At 43.6% G+C, this 14,548-nt stretch overlaps 1 protein-coding gene across 1 annotated transcript in view; it reads right to left on the bottom strand.

The window, feature by feature from the left end:
• The window catches only part of ERBB4 (erb-b2 receptor tyrosine kinase 4), a 1,039,775-nt gene that overhangs the window by 179,288 nt on the left and 845,939 nt on the right, over window positions 1-14,548 (bottom strand). The window contains exons 18-19 of the mRNA XM_075069950.1: window positions 13,505-13,627; window positions 8,793-8,891 (exon numbers count right to left, since the gene is read on the bottom strand). Of these exons, the coding sequence (XP_074926051.1) occupies window positions 8,793-8,891; window positions 13,505-13,627 (222 nt within the window). The remainder of the gene's footprint in view (window positions 1-8,792; window positions 8,892-13,504; window positions 13,628-14,548) is intronic.

Here is a 14,548-nt window from a genome sequence, read left to right as displayed (position 1 = left end):
AATCTGTTATCATGAAAAACCTGTAATGCAATAACTCAGCGCCAAAGGGGCAGTACAGTCACACAGAACCACGCTTCAAAAATTGCTTAGCTGGCACATACATAAGTTTTCACAGCCTGCTTGGTTGGCTTAAATATCAAGACATTCCTCCTTGGCTTTCATCAAATACTGATTGACTGACGGTTAACCTTGAACCAACAGTGGCTTGTCTGGAAGTTATTATGTTGAAGTCGATGAAAATAATACCTTGTATTATTAACAGAGAGCCCATAAAAACTTCATTTACTGTCAATGCAGCAGCAATCTGGCATATACATTACCCTTTAGAAATTGAAACATCACTGTGTCTACTTCGTATTGCTAATGTGAGCAGGAGGCATGCAGAGAAAATTCCTAAATAATAGAAAGTTCTTAAATATAGGCTTTCAGTTTCTTATTGTGATGTGTTGGCACTAATTGCCCAGTTCTTGGTGCCTAAGTCAACTTTGAAGTTGTATGTTTTTTGTCAATTTCTGCTCACAGTAAATATGTGAAACATTGTTTGGTAATTATGTCTCCTGTTTTACTATTTTTTGGCATAATTCACTTCTGTAATTTTAGTTGCATTTTAAGATGTCAGGAACAATATACGCAAAATCCCAATACTCTCTATCATGCGTTGCTTGCTGGACTAAGGGCGATGTAAAGATCTGACTGCCTTGTTGTGTATTTGTGGACGTACCAACCTAACAGTTGCCACTTGGTTGATCTAGCAGTAAGACCATCCCAGCATGCACCCTTCCTCCTTCCTTCACAGGAAGGTGTAGTAGAGACCTTAAAACTGATGAGGTCAGCCCCTCAAAATTCAGATCCAGATGGAAGACACTGAAATCCTGGGAAAATTTGAATCTGGATCAGAACTGTCTGGATCCAGACCATCTCTAATATATAGCAATGGTCTTCAGCAAAATGCTGAGAACTAGAAGGGTCAAGGTCCTTTTTTACAGTGTCTAGCACAATGGGGTCCTGATTCACAACTAGGGCTCCTAGGTGTATGGTAATATAAATAATTAATGCAATAAAAATAAGATAATAATACTAATAAATAATAATTAAAAATGTTCAGCACCAGGACGGGAGTCCAACTAGGAAAATAAAAGTTTTAACAGCGTCAGTTTTTGTCTCCTGAATTTGAGTGGGATGTGTCTGCTCACACAATGTTACCTTTACTTTTCTTTTCCACCCTACCATCCTTTGTCTCTTTGGGGGCAGAGACTGTCTCTTACTGTGTGTTTAGACAGCACCTAGCACAGTGGGGCCTTGATCCTGGTCAGGGGCTCTGAGTATTGCTGTAACACAAATAAATAAATAAGGTGGACTGCCTTTACAATCATCCAGGAGAGTAGGAAAGGAACATTAGACTGAATACCTAAAACACAGCCATGTGTGCAGCTCTCCCTTAAAAACCAATGCCACCCCGTCAACCTTCTGGGCTGAAATCCTGGCCCCACTGAAGTCAATAGCAAAACGCACACTGATTTCATGGGGCCAGGACTTCTCCTCTGGTATTTTTCTAACTTTCATCATCTGTAGGAAGCAAACTCTCTCTTGCTATGTTTTTCCATTAGAACGTTATGCCAAAGGATTGTATCCGACCAGCCTAGCCTGCTCTGTCTGTGCTCACACGTTATCCTCGGTCTGTAAATAGGCATGCTATTTCCTCAAGAACCTTACAAAAATAATACTATGGAAGAAAAGATTACTGGGGTAAGTAAATATTTAAAGAGGAAATTGCCAGTGAAGGCAGAAATAAAAAGGAACATGGCCTTGAAACAGTTCCCGTTAAATGTCTAAAAGCAGTTAACCTTCAGCAGGGATCAGACTTCCAGCTTTCGCGGTGGCTGCCACTCTAGGGGGCTTGTGCATGGCGTGTGTATAGCTCTCAAGGACAGCTTGATTTCTGGCACCTCTGGATAAGTTGGAAATTGTAATTGCAGTCACAGCGAGTTTCTGTGCCTGGAAGTGACAGGCAAACAGGTTCCTCTTCAAAGCGGTTACACTTTCTGTATGTGTAAAGCGGGAGGGCAAGGGGGACTGCACAAAAGGGGATCTGCAATCAAGGGCTTGGGGGGCTTTCTTCCTTCTAATAACTCAGCATCACGGGGTGAACACAACACTCTTTGGAGGCTATCAGAAGCCTAGTCATGCTGGGCAGACTGCTGTGGTGTTGCTTCTCATTAGTAGGCACTCTTTTGGGGACCACTAAAACCAGTTTAAAAGAAAGATGCATGCATAGAAAGTGGAAGAGAAAGACAAAAGAAAATGGCAAACTGTTATGGAAACTCCTGATCCATTCATTAAGCTGCACTTTAAAACGGGGCTCAGCATTCAATGCGGCTGCATTTCGTGTGCAGGCAGCAAATTGCACTACAAAGTGGAACACCCAATTACAGTAATGTCGCAACGCTTTTCCAGATGAGCAGGGACTGGCAGAGTGGCTGAGGTGATGCTTTCAACATTTAATGGGGAGATGAGCTAGTTTCCTGAGGCGAATCTAGAAATGCGCTGCGATCTTTGCCAAGGAACAGGGATGGCGTTGGGAACAAATCATGATTCAGAAGGATGCAACAGAGACACTATTTCTTTCCACTGCAAGCTATGTAGTAATACAGGCTATGATCCTTCAAGGATCCTGATATGAGAGGACCCATGGGCCTCGTCAGTGAGGTTCCCTGTGAGCTCGCAGGGCTGCCCATATGGAGCTCCTTAAAGGATAAGGACCATAGAATGGTTGGCAAGGGACAGTGCTGAGAGTCCAAACTCTTAAACCTGCTTCCCAACCCAGCACAAATACTGAAAAACACAGAAAGGTGGGAACTGCGATGAGAAGATAGAGCCTATCTGCATCTCCAAAGTGCTTCTCACACACTTATCTAGCCACTCTACACAAAAAATGGTGTGATTTGTCCTGAAGGGCCACGCCACCCTTTTGCGTGAAATAATAGTTGAAGTCTGACAGCTTCTCACTTTAGGCCTTTGAAGGGCACTTTATTTCACCTTCTCTGTTTCAGCTGGTGACTATTCACTTCAAACTTGTAAAGCGAATATTGGTTCAGCAATGAACAGTGCCCACTCACAGCATGAGCCTTACAAAACAGAACAGTTTGCCTTTGCTATAAAAGATGCCTACATTTTCAGAGAAACCTCTTCTCTTTCATTCTGCAGTTAAAGCAGCAGATTGGTGGCCTTATTAATTTAGTTCTTTAGGCTGGACAAACCGTCATCTTTTCTCTCTCATTATAAGCAACGCCACCCCTCAATGCAGCTTTAATGTATTTGCCACGTACTCGGTAGATGTGGCACTTGCTAACTCACTGGACAATTTTAATTACTATCGTCACATATCGCTTAACAAACACTCGCCTGGTCACTGCTGGCTGGCTATTCCTGGGGGTCGCAGGGAACAACAATAAGTCTGGCTGAAGTCAAGAAGCTCCCTAGATCTTAATTATAAAGTCATAAAACAGACTGACTCCCCTTGCAGTTCTCTTACCACGAAACAAATGAGAATGGAACATTTATTTCTAACCATAAATCCCAAACCCTTCAGTTTAATTTTTCCCAAGCTAACTTTCTCATGTAGCTAAGCAGCATTTGCCTTCTATTATTAGCTTCTGGCCCAATATTGGCTGACCAGCATCAGTCAAACTGTCTTCATCTCAATGAGCTTGGGGACTCCCAAGGATCTCTGTGTATGCAGACTTCAGCTTGCAGCTTCTAATTATTTTCTAACAGATAATGGAACGCTTAAGTTCAGAGAGGTTAGATTAAACTGGTAAATGGATCAACCCGCTGGATAAAATCATAGCTCATGAGAACTCCTCCTGGAAACACCGAGCTTAATGTTGATGAGATCAAGGGCCCACTTGATTGCCTGTTTCACTGTGACAAACTAGTATATTTTTAGCATCACAGAAGGTTCATTATGCTTTCTAATTGCAACATAACGTGGGAACCTATAATAACCCTAGTTTTACTCATCTCTTTGCCTTGATGTAAAGCCACCTGATTGAGCCAATAGCTACATGGCTTGTTAGGAATTCATGATGGCATCAAATAATTTGAGGTGGGGGAGGGAGTTTGAGCCGCATAGAAATTATAGACTTCGGTTTAAGTGTTACTGACCCAGCCAGCTGTGGGGCCTCCCCTGCCTCCCCCGATAACTGTCCTCTCCTCCTACATATCAATGCCCAGGACCTTCATGTTCTCTTACTGCTGCCAGCTTCTGGCGAATGGGGGGAGCTTGGTTCCCTCCTGCTGCCTCCTGGGCCTTCAGGATACATCAGCTACTTTGCCCCAACATCTGCTTTCAGAGAGACCAGCTGCAAGAGACATTGCTCCATCGATTCCAATGGTGATGTGGTGCAGATGAAATGTGATCTTCCAATCAGAGAGCAGGCAAGTAATCATAGGCTGTGAATAGCTGAAATGAACCACACACTTCACTACCTTCACAACTAAGTGCAGAACTCCTGAACCTAGTTGTCCCACAACAGCAGCAACTACCTCCACTAAGGAGAGGAAGTTGAAAGTTCACACAGAGATTTAATTCCCACCGCCTCCTGGAGAGAAGGGAGAAGTATGGCCACTTAATGGAATTTTCCTTTGCTTTATTCAGCACTGGAAGACACTTGTGACTACGGTGATAGGTGGAAGAAACAGAAAGGAAGAACTGTACCAGGAATATGTAAAGAAAACAAGGAAAATACTATCTGCTATGCTTCTTTGAAGAAATATCCGAAGTTAGGGATGTATTTTGGTAAGACACTCAGTATTGCCTGACAGGAGGAGGGGGTTGTCTATGCCATGTGCTAACATGTTGCATTATGCCATTATAGGCATTATGGATCTTAGCAGGTGTTCAAGGCTGCTGAAATGACAGCCCAGTTGCCAAATTGCCATGCCTTATTCTCTTTTAGTGCAACATTTAGCAGAATCTCAACTGCTCATAAAGCACTCTCTGACTTGCTTTCTGTCAACATTAAAAGTTTTAACAAGAACCAATGGGCCCTACTGCTAATCGCTTGGTCTTGTATGGGATACCGGATATTTCTGTACATCATTCATGTCACTCAAATGGCTACATGACCTAAGACATACCATTGTGTACATGAATCAAAATGGAGTTCATAATGGATTCTACTTGTTACATACACTCTCAGACCGCAATGCTAAACTTATCAGTTTTAAGTGCAGTGATAAGCACACATATCACAATGGTAATAATTCCTGGCAAGAGGCACCGCTATACTGTATACTTGCAGAACATTGTTGGCTAAGTGCTTTTAACTAACCAAGCCATTGGGAATGTCTGTAAAAATGCTTTTCCAGGACAACATAATTGCTTTGACTTAAAGTTTTGTAGGCGTAATAATGTTATTGCGGAGTGATAGTTTGCCGACATTGTTATGCCAATAAAAAGCTCAGTGTAGATGAAGTTATACTGGTATAAAGATGCTTTATATCAGTACAGCTTATCTTGCTCCACCAAACTGGAATAAGAGCAACTGACATAAGCACTTTTATATCAGCATAACTGAAATGACACCAATAATGATAATAATAATACCTAGCTCTTATATGCAGTTTTTATCAGTATATCTCAAAGCACTAGGTTGGCATGATGAAAGTGGCAAAACTTTTAAGTGCAGGCAAGACCTAACTCTCTTACATAAATACATTTTTTTTTAAAGCTACAAGTGAGAGCAGGATTGGGTTCCTGTTTATTTCAAAACACAAAAGATATAGGGGGAAAAAACCTCTGCCAACAGATCACAATAAAATGGGCATTGGTGGTTACTTCTAAAGAATGGGATTGACTCTGCTGCTACAATGATTATCCTTAGTTATAGAAAGTCCTCAGGGCTACAGGTGGTTGTTGCAACCCCTGTGTCATAGCAGCATCTATTGAAGGATGTCATGGTAAGCTAATGCTCTCTCTGTCTTGCTGTCCCTTGTCACTCTAGGACTCTAACACAGCTATGGCTCGGAATCTGGGCCAGAGTTTTTAGATGTTAGAACTAAGACGACTCATCTTTAAATTTTCTCTTTGTGATCACTGGGGGGCGGGGGGAGAAACAGGCTCCTAAAGGACCATAATTTGAAGTGGGACTGAGCCTAACATGACTGCTTTTGATATATGCTACTGTTATAACTTTCTAGAAGGATAAGGAGACATCTCTTATTCCTGAGCAACGTATCAAATGTTATGAAATATGCACTGGAGGCAGTGGTCCAGTGAATAAAGCATTGCTCTGGGAATCACGGTCTTATGCCTGGCTCTGATATTGAACTGCTGGGTGACCTCAGACAAGTCACTTCCCCTCTCGGTGCCCAGTACCCCCCATCTTTATGTGCCCTCCTTTCTGAGCTGCTTTGAGATCAAGGGATGACCAGCATTATGTATGTACAATTATATATGATTGTTTTCTTATTTTATACTTTATAAACAGACAGGGCCAGATACTCAGCTGGCGTGAACTACATAGCTCCACTGATGTAAATGAAGCTATGCCAAATTTACACTGGCTGAGATTTTGGCCCATAGAGTTGAATTCTGCCATTAAGTAGAGAGGCTCAGTTCCTACTGAATGGCCCTTCGTTCTTTGCACATTTATTTCACAGTGAGGCTTGACTATGATGCATCAGGGCCCTAATGTTTCAGATATCTATAGTTATTACTACTCACTTAGAAGCTTGACAGTTATTTTGCCCATTAAGTAAACATTCGATCCTCCTTAGCACTCCTCCACTGGGTGTTTCTATCAGAGCAGAAGTCAATATGGCCTACTTTTGCTTACTCCTTTGTTTGTGAACAATGATTATTGATGTCATCAGCATGAACTGTGCAGTGCTCTGAAAAGCGTTGAAAATACCTTGATCTCAGTGTTAGCCTGACTGCCTGAGAGTTCACACATGGTAATTTGTCTGAAAAAGTTGAAGCTGTAATTGTACGTTTCTGCTGGTTTCCCCGTGACAGAGTAGATCACATGATGGGAGGGACAGTCTCCATTTGGTTTCTGCTACCATTAATGCTAATCAAGTTACACACACACACACATAACCTTACAAATGCAAAAGTCTTTAGTCATTTCCCAGTTCAGAAGAGGAATTTTATAATTTAGGGCTTGCCAAAAATAAGTAGAAAACTCATATGGACTGTCAACACATTGTCACTGCATGAGACACATATGTTCCTAATGTCAATGACCTTTTCTCTTAGCACTGAGCTGAAAATTGCACTTACGGACTCCATGAATATAAAACTTATTTATAAAAATATGATCCAACCTCTCACTAACAACACTCTAGATCAGGGGTTCTCAAACTTCATTGCACCACGACCTTCTTCTGACAACAAAAATTACTACACGACCCCAGGAGGGGGCACCAAAACCTGAGCCCAGCCAAGCCCCACCACCCTGGGCAGTGTGTGTGTGTCAAAGCCGAAGCCGCACCATCCTGAGAGGGAGGGGGCTGGCAAAGCCAAAAGGCTTCAGCCGCAGGCAGAAGGCCTGTAACCTGAGACCCACCGCCCAGCCTTCAGCTTTAACCCCAGGCCCCAGCAAGTCTAAGTCAGCCCTGGCAACCCCATTAACATGGGGTCACGACCCACTTTGGGGTCCTGCCCACAGTTTGAGAACCACTGCTCTAGATTATTAAAACTGATGAGGTAATAAAAACCCAATAGACTTTATCTCAGTTACTTTCCCCCATTTACACGTGGTTGCTTATTGCAGAATCCTCATTGCCTGGTGCTGAAGGAAGTTAAAGCAGCCAGGGGCCTGCTCTGACTTTTGCCACTGGGGACCTCATGCCAGCTGTTCCACCATGCCCCCTTTACACACATGCCCTACCCCCATTCCTCTAAGGGAGCAGGGAAGACAGCGCCCCAGTGGAGACTACCTCTGCGTAAAGGGAGTTGTCCACTGGCTACCTCCAGGCATTGTAAGGCCAGACTGGAGAATCTAGCCCTTTCCATATTGTGGCAATTGGCTTTACCTCAATGTTCTGGGGTAGTTTTCTATAATGACCTCGGTATGATAAATGTTTAGGGGCAGGTCCTCTGCTGGTGTATACCTGCCTACCTGCACTGGCTTCCCTGGAGTGCGGCTGATTTAACACATCTAATGTTGTAAGCCTTACTTTTGAAGATTGCCGTATAGAGATGGATGAGGATAAGTTCCTCAAATTACAGGGGGGAGGTGCGGGACAGTCAAGGGTTCTATACAAAACCTGACTCTGTTGCTACTGAGGGTACTGTGTTGTAACATCAGGCTATGTCTATGCTAGGAGCGGATTCCCCTGCTTGTGTGCATATACTCGCGATAGCTCTCAGCTAGCTAGCACAAGGATAAATAGCCATGGTAACATGGGTAGCGGCGGCAGAGGCATGGCCGAGCTCTACCCAGGACGTACCCACTGCTTTTAGGTGGCTTTTATACTTTACGCTGCTGCCCGTGGTACCATGATTACACTGCTATTTATATACATGCTAGGTAGATACGAGCTAGCACAAATATGCGTACATGAGCACAGGAATCGTAGCATAGACACAGACTTAATTAAGTTTCAGGGTACCTAGAGCCTTTATACAGGCATCCGCTTAACACTGAAATATAAAGAAAAGAAAAAAAACAGAGGCAGAAAATTACCTTTAAGTTTGGGAGGATTACAGACTGACTTGTTTCCAGTGTCAGCACTAGCATGTTATATTTAGGCACAGTCAGAGAGGCTGTACACCTCTTACTTACATCCATGAACTCCACATTTGCCTTGGGACCAGTCGTCTCATTAAGGATTTTAATAGCCACAGGAATCTTTACTGTTTCTCCTTCAGGAACCCAAATACCCTAGGGAAAAAAAGATACAAAAATTAACTCCACACTAGTTGTTAAATCTTTCTCCATGGCTAGGCTTCTTTTCATTATACAATATCCAATTCAGCAAGGAACATTAGAACTCAAAACACACAGAGTAAGTACATTGAATCATAGCAATGTAGGGCAGGAAGGGACCTCAAGAGGTCATCTAGTCCAACCCCCTGAACTGAGGTAGGACTAAGCAAACCCAGACCATCCCTGACAGGTATTTGTCCAACCTGTTCTTAAAAACCTCCAGTGATGGGGATTCCATCCCACTCCCTTCGAAGCTTATTCCAGAGCTTAGCTACTCTTAGAGTTACAAAGATTTCTCCTAATATCTAACCTAAATCTTCCTTGCTGCAGATATAGCTGATTATTTCTTGTCCTACCTTCACTGGCCATGGGGAACAAACTGTCTTCTTTATAACTGCCCTGAATATATTTGAAGCCTCTTCTCAGTTCCCCACTCAGTCTTTTTTTCTCAGGACTAAACAGGCCCAGGTTTTTTTAACCTTTCGTCACAGATCAGGTTTTCTAAACTTTATTCTTTTTGTTGCTCTCCTCTGGACTCTCTCCAATTTATCCACATTTTTCTTAAAATGTTGTGCCCAGAACTGGACACAGTGCTCCAGATGAGGCCTCACCAGCGCCAAGTAGAGCAGGACAATCACCTCCTGTGTCTTACATAAGACAGTCCTATTAATACACCCCAGAATGATATTAGCCTTTTATGCATCTGCATATGTTGGCTCATAGCCAATTTCTGGTCCACTCTAACTCCCAGATCCCCTTCAGCAATCTTACTGCCTAGCCCGCCATTTCCCATTTTATAGCAGTGCATTTGGTTTTTCCTTCCTAAATGCAGTACTTTGCACTTGTCTTTATTGAATTGTGTCTTATTGATTTCAGATCACTTCTCTAATTTGTCAGGGCTGTTTTGAAATCTAACCCTGTCCTCCAAAGTGCTTGCAACCCTTCCCAGCTTGGTGTCATCCACAAATTTTATAAACACATTTTCCACACTATGATCCAAGTCATTAATGAAAATATTGACTAGTAACAGACCCAGGACAGATCCCTGGAGGGCCCCGCTGGATACATTCTCTGTATTGGAATTTCAAAGACAAAACTGTAGCATAAATGAACCATCTTGACATGAAAACTCTTTGTTCAGCCATTTCTGCTCAGTAATGTCAGCACACCCATGACACACAGAACTGTACATGTTCCTTTGCTCGGCATTGCTTCCAACCAGTGGTGTATTAGGAATGTCAATTTGGGTAGGCCTCAACTTACTTTGAATGGCTATCGGCAGCAGAGAGCTTGGCTGGGTTCCTTTCTGGCTCTAGCACCCTGGGCCCTATTTCCTATCGCAACTACCCAGTGTAAGGTGGTGTTTGCCATTGTCATAAACAGATAGCTAAGGGTTAATATCTCTTTCACCTGTAAAGGGTTAACAAACAGTGACCTGCAACACCTGACCAGAGGACCAATCAGGAGACAAGATACTTTCAAATCTGGGTGGAGGGAAGCTTTTGTGTGTGTTTTCTTTGTTCTCTGTCTGGGTTCTCTCTGGGGTCTGGGAGGGACCAGACGTAAGCAGATTCCTCCAATCTTTCTAAAAAAAATCTCTTCTGTTCTAATTCTAGTAAGTATCAGGATAAAGGCTGATTTAGTCTTTTTAATTGTTTTTCTTTATTTGCAAATGTGTAGTTTGCGGAAGTAGTTTAATTTGTATTGTGCTGGGGGGGAGGTTTCTTCTAGTGTTTATAAGCTGAAAGACCCTGTAATATCCATCTTGAATTTACAGTGATTATCTTTACTCTTTCTGTCTTTTATAAAACTCTTTTAAAGACCTAATTGATTTTTACCCCTTGTAATACGAAGGTATTGAGTCTGTACTCACCAGGGACTTGGTGGGAGAGAGAGAGGAGAGGGGGGAAAGGTAAATTTCTCTTTGTTTTAGATTCATGGTGCTTGAATCTCTATTGCCTCTGGGTGAAGGGAAGAGGGGAGGGGTGGAGGTAGAATCCCTCTGTTTTAAGATTCAAGGAGTTTGAATCACTGTTTATCTCCAGGATAACCCAGGGAGGAAAACCTGGGGGACGGGGGAGAAAGGAGGAGAAACCTGATTTCTCTGTGTGTGATTCAAGGAGTTTGAAGCATGGTGATCTCCTGGTGTACCCAGGTGGGAAAGATCTGGGAGGAAGAAAGGAGGGGAAGGGAAATGGTTTTTCCTCTTTGCTGTAAATGAAGGAATTTGGGTCTTGGGGTCCCCAGGGAAGGTTTTGGGGAGACCAGAATTTATCAGGCACTCCAAGTCCTGATTGGTGGCAGCTTATCAGATCTAAGCTGGTAATTAAGCTTAGAGGAATTCATGCTGGTACCCCATTTTTTTGGACTCTAAGGTTCAGATTGGGGAAAGATACCATGACAGCCACATTGCAGAAGCACAGCCCTTGTTCCTTTCTGTCCCATAGCTGCAGCCACCTGGCTCTGACCTCTGTTGCTCCTGCCTACATGTCTCTTCTCCACTTCCACAAGGAGCCTGTACTGGGCTCTGTTCATCTCTCTGTCCCTGTTGGGTGGGTGAGGGGACAGTTATTGACTGATCTGGAACAGCTGGGCAGAGGAGGGGAGACACTCCCAGGAGCAATTTCTGCCTCCTTGCCAGGCCTCTGGAGCAAACTGCCATTGATAGTGGTGTTACAGGAGACTGGGGAGGGCAGGGTCACACAAGCTCTGGATCTTACACATCACGCATGGACTGTACTATGATATGCTAAGATCAATGACCCCTTCTGCGAAACATATTTTCTCCAGTGAAAAGTACACTTAAGCTTTAAACTGAGCTTGAGAGCAGCTAATTTTTACTTTTCAACATCTCATGTTGTCTGTGCTTTGTTCCGTAATTATAAGAAACATTTTTCCCCTTCCCAGCTTTCTCGGTGATTGTGATGTTGGAGTATAGCTAAACCGGCACTGATCACAGCTCAAGCATGCCTAGGAGTACGTACATTCTACTTGTATGTATGTGGGAAAAGGAACAAGCGAGACATTTAGCGAGAACCGTACTTAGCACTAGAGTCAACAACATTTTGGGAATTTAGAAATGTGGATGAAATTTCAAAATTGGAAAGAAAGGAAAAAACAAGGATTCTCCCCCCACCAGTTCTCACACTCCCCCACATCTTTTCAGATGATATAGGTAAGGCTACGATTTAGTCACGGAGGTCACGGCAGTCACAGTTCCATGACTTTACTGCACCTCCATGACTTCCAGCGCTTCAGGAGGAGGAGGCGGGACTGTGCACCCCGCTCTGCAACTGGGGCTGGATGGTACCAGGATGCTGCAGCTCCAGCCCCGCCGCTTCCGATGTAGGCTGCAGGCAGGGCTGTGTGCCCCAGCCCCATGGCATCCTAGGCTTGGCGGGGGCTTCAGCTGGGGCCACGCACCTCAGCCCTGTGGCTTCTGCCGCAAGCTGCAGCCGGAACAACGCGCCCCTGCACGGCAGCTGCCTTGGAGGCCATAGGCCCAACTTGCAGCTTCCCAGGGCTGTGTGCTCCTCCCACACCCCGCCTGCTGCAGCTGGGGCTTGCCAGGAGCTGCAGTCAGGGCCATGCATCCCTGTCCTGCAGCTGTGGCCAGCGATGGAGTGGGGGCCATGTGCCCCCCATGGCTGCGCCTGCCACTGCAGCTGCTGGAGTCAGGGCTCTGCTCCCCACCATGGCAGGGGGCTCAGCCTGCCAGTCCCCCCGCATATGTGGCTCCATTTCTCCCCCCTACCTAGCCCTGCCCCCTGGTTATTTTTAGTAAAGTAACGGACAGATCACGGGCTCCATGAATTTTTGTTTATTGCCCGTGACTTTTACTAAAAATAACCATGATAAAATCTTAGCCTTAATTATATATAGGTGCTGGTCAATTTTCTTGGAATTTTGCAATTTCATCACAAGTTTAATTACAAAATGTTGAAAATGTGATTTTCCCCCTCTTCTTTTTCAACCAACTCTATTTAGTGCTTCTAAGTACTTTAACTATGACCTTTAAACTGTGGAATCTGAAGTGCTCAATAAATCTTAAAGGAGATTTGCCATTGTTTTTAATGGCGAAAGGATCAAAGCTTAGCTGATTATGGTGCTATTATTATATAAGGGAGATTATTATTTTTATACCCATTTTACAGCTTGGTCAAATGAGGTATAGAAATTAACTGGCTTGCACAATGTGCACATTATGTCAGTTACTGAGTAACAAATAGAACCACAAAATCCCGTTCCTGTTCTTTAACCTCAAGACTATCTATCCTGTATGTTTGTCATGTTTGTATGTTTGTGTGTGACACTATTTTTCTCTACATGGAGTAATGTTTGTGTCTTTACCAAGTGAAGCTGAAATCAGCAGATGAAACTAGAGGTGTACTCAAGATGCATCATCATACCCAGAGATGAACTCCCTGGACAGGCTGTGGATTATGTTTCAAGCCCATCTGTTGTATAGACAAGAGCTGGGTCCCACACTGCGATGTAACACTTTCAGTGATCCGTAGGGTTCAAAACAGAAATAAGGCCAAACAATGCTGTTTAGTGAAGATACTTGCCTTATATACGGTTCCAAAGGCCCCAGAGCCAAGGACCTTGACTCGCTTTAGCTCAGTTTCCTTCAGGATGCGAAGCTGTGCTTGGTTGGGTGCTGTGCCACTTGGGGTCAAGGGCTCCACCAGCTGCAAATCAAAATCCATCTGGATTAGGCACTGGACACAGGAAGACCTCGTGAGAATCCCTATTGAAAATGTTCATCTGGTTCCTACTCAGTCCAGTTGGCTAACTAGTTATTAGAATAAAGCAATGAATCTAGTGGTGCCAGGGCTATCGATTCTTCAACTGAAACCAGTCAAGGTCAATAAAAAACCAACAGAAAGCAGCTGCAGGATTCTAGGGGAGTACATAATTTCCGCTAGGGGCTGCATGATGGCATTAGGAACTGGAAACTGAATCAGTGTCACAATATGTCCCCAATGACTTTTGCTAATTGCAGCAATATAAATGTTTTCTATCTGATGGAAACACAGCGTTTATTATCAGTGCACCATATTCTATTTTTGGCAATTTTAGTGCCCTTTAAAAGTGGCTGTTTTGCTATTGAATAATGGTGACTTATTGATTCATCAAATTCTTATCCTCTTTTTGCGGGTAAGGCTCATTGCTCTAAGCCAGTGGTTCGCAAACTGAGGTTCATGAATCCCTGCGGGGTTCATGAAATGTTACATGGGGTTCTTGGGGAAAAAAATCCCTAATGGTGGACAGAGCTGTCCACAGGGACCCCGAGCAGCATGGGGAACTTCCAAGAGCTAAGCAGATCAAAGCAAGCATATCTATCACACTGAGGAGATTTAAACTTCAAGACTCCTTATACAAAATAGAAAGAGAGGTGGATACTTTTTGCTGTTTTTAAAACTAAATAGGCTGCTAGTATTGTTTTTAAATTATTATGAAGAACAAGTTTAAGCTTTGTTGTACACGCATTGTTTGCCTGGACTCCTCAAGACCTGAATGCTTGTGTAGGAGGAACTCTTTGAGATGGCATCTTAAATACCTTCCTGCTCTTTCACATCTGATACTCCTTGATGAAACATAGGAGCCAG

This window comes from Chelonoidis abingdonii, chromosome 10, assembly GCF_003597395.2.
Source record: "Chelonoidis abingdonii isolate Lonesome George chromosome 10, CheloAbing_2.0, whole genome shotgun sequence".
NCBI classification, from domain to species: domain Eukaryota; kingdom Metazoa; phylum Chordata; order Testudines; family Testudinidae; genus Chelonoidis; species Chelonoidis abingdonii.
This window is presented reverse-complemented; position numbering and strand designations above follow the sequence as displayed.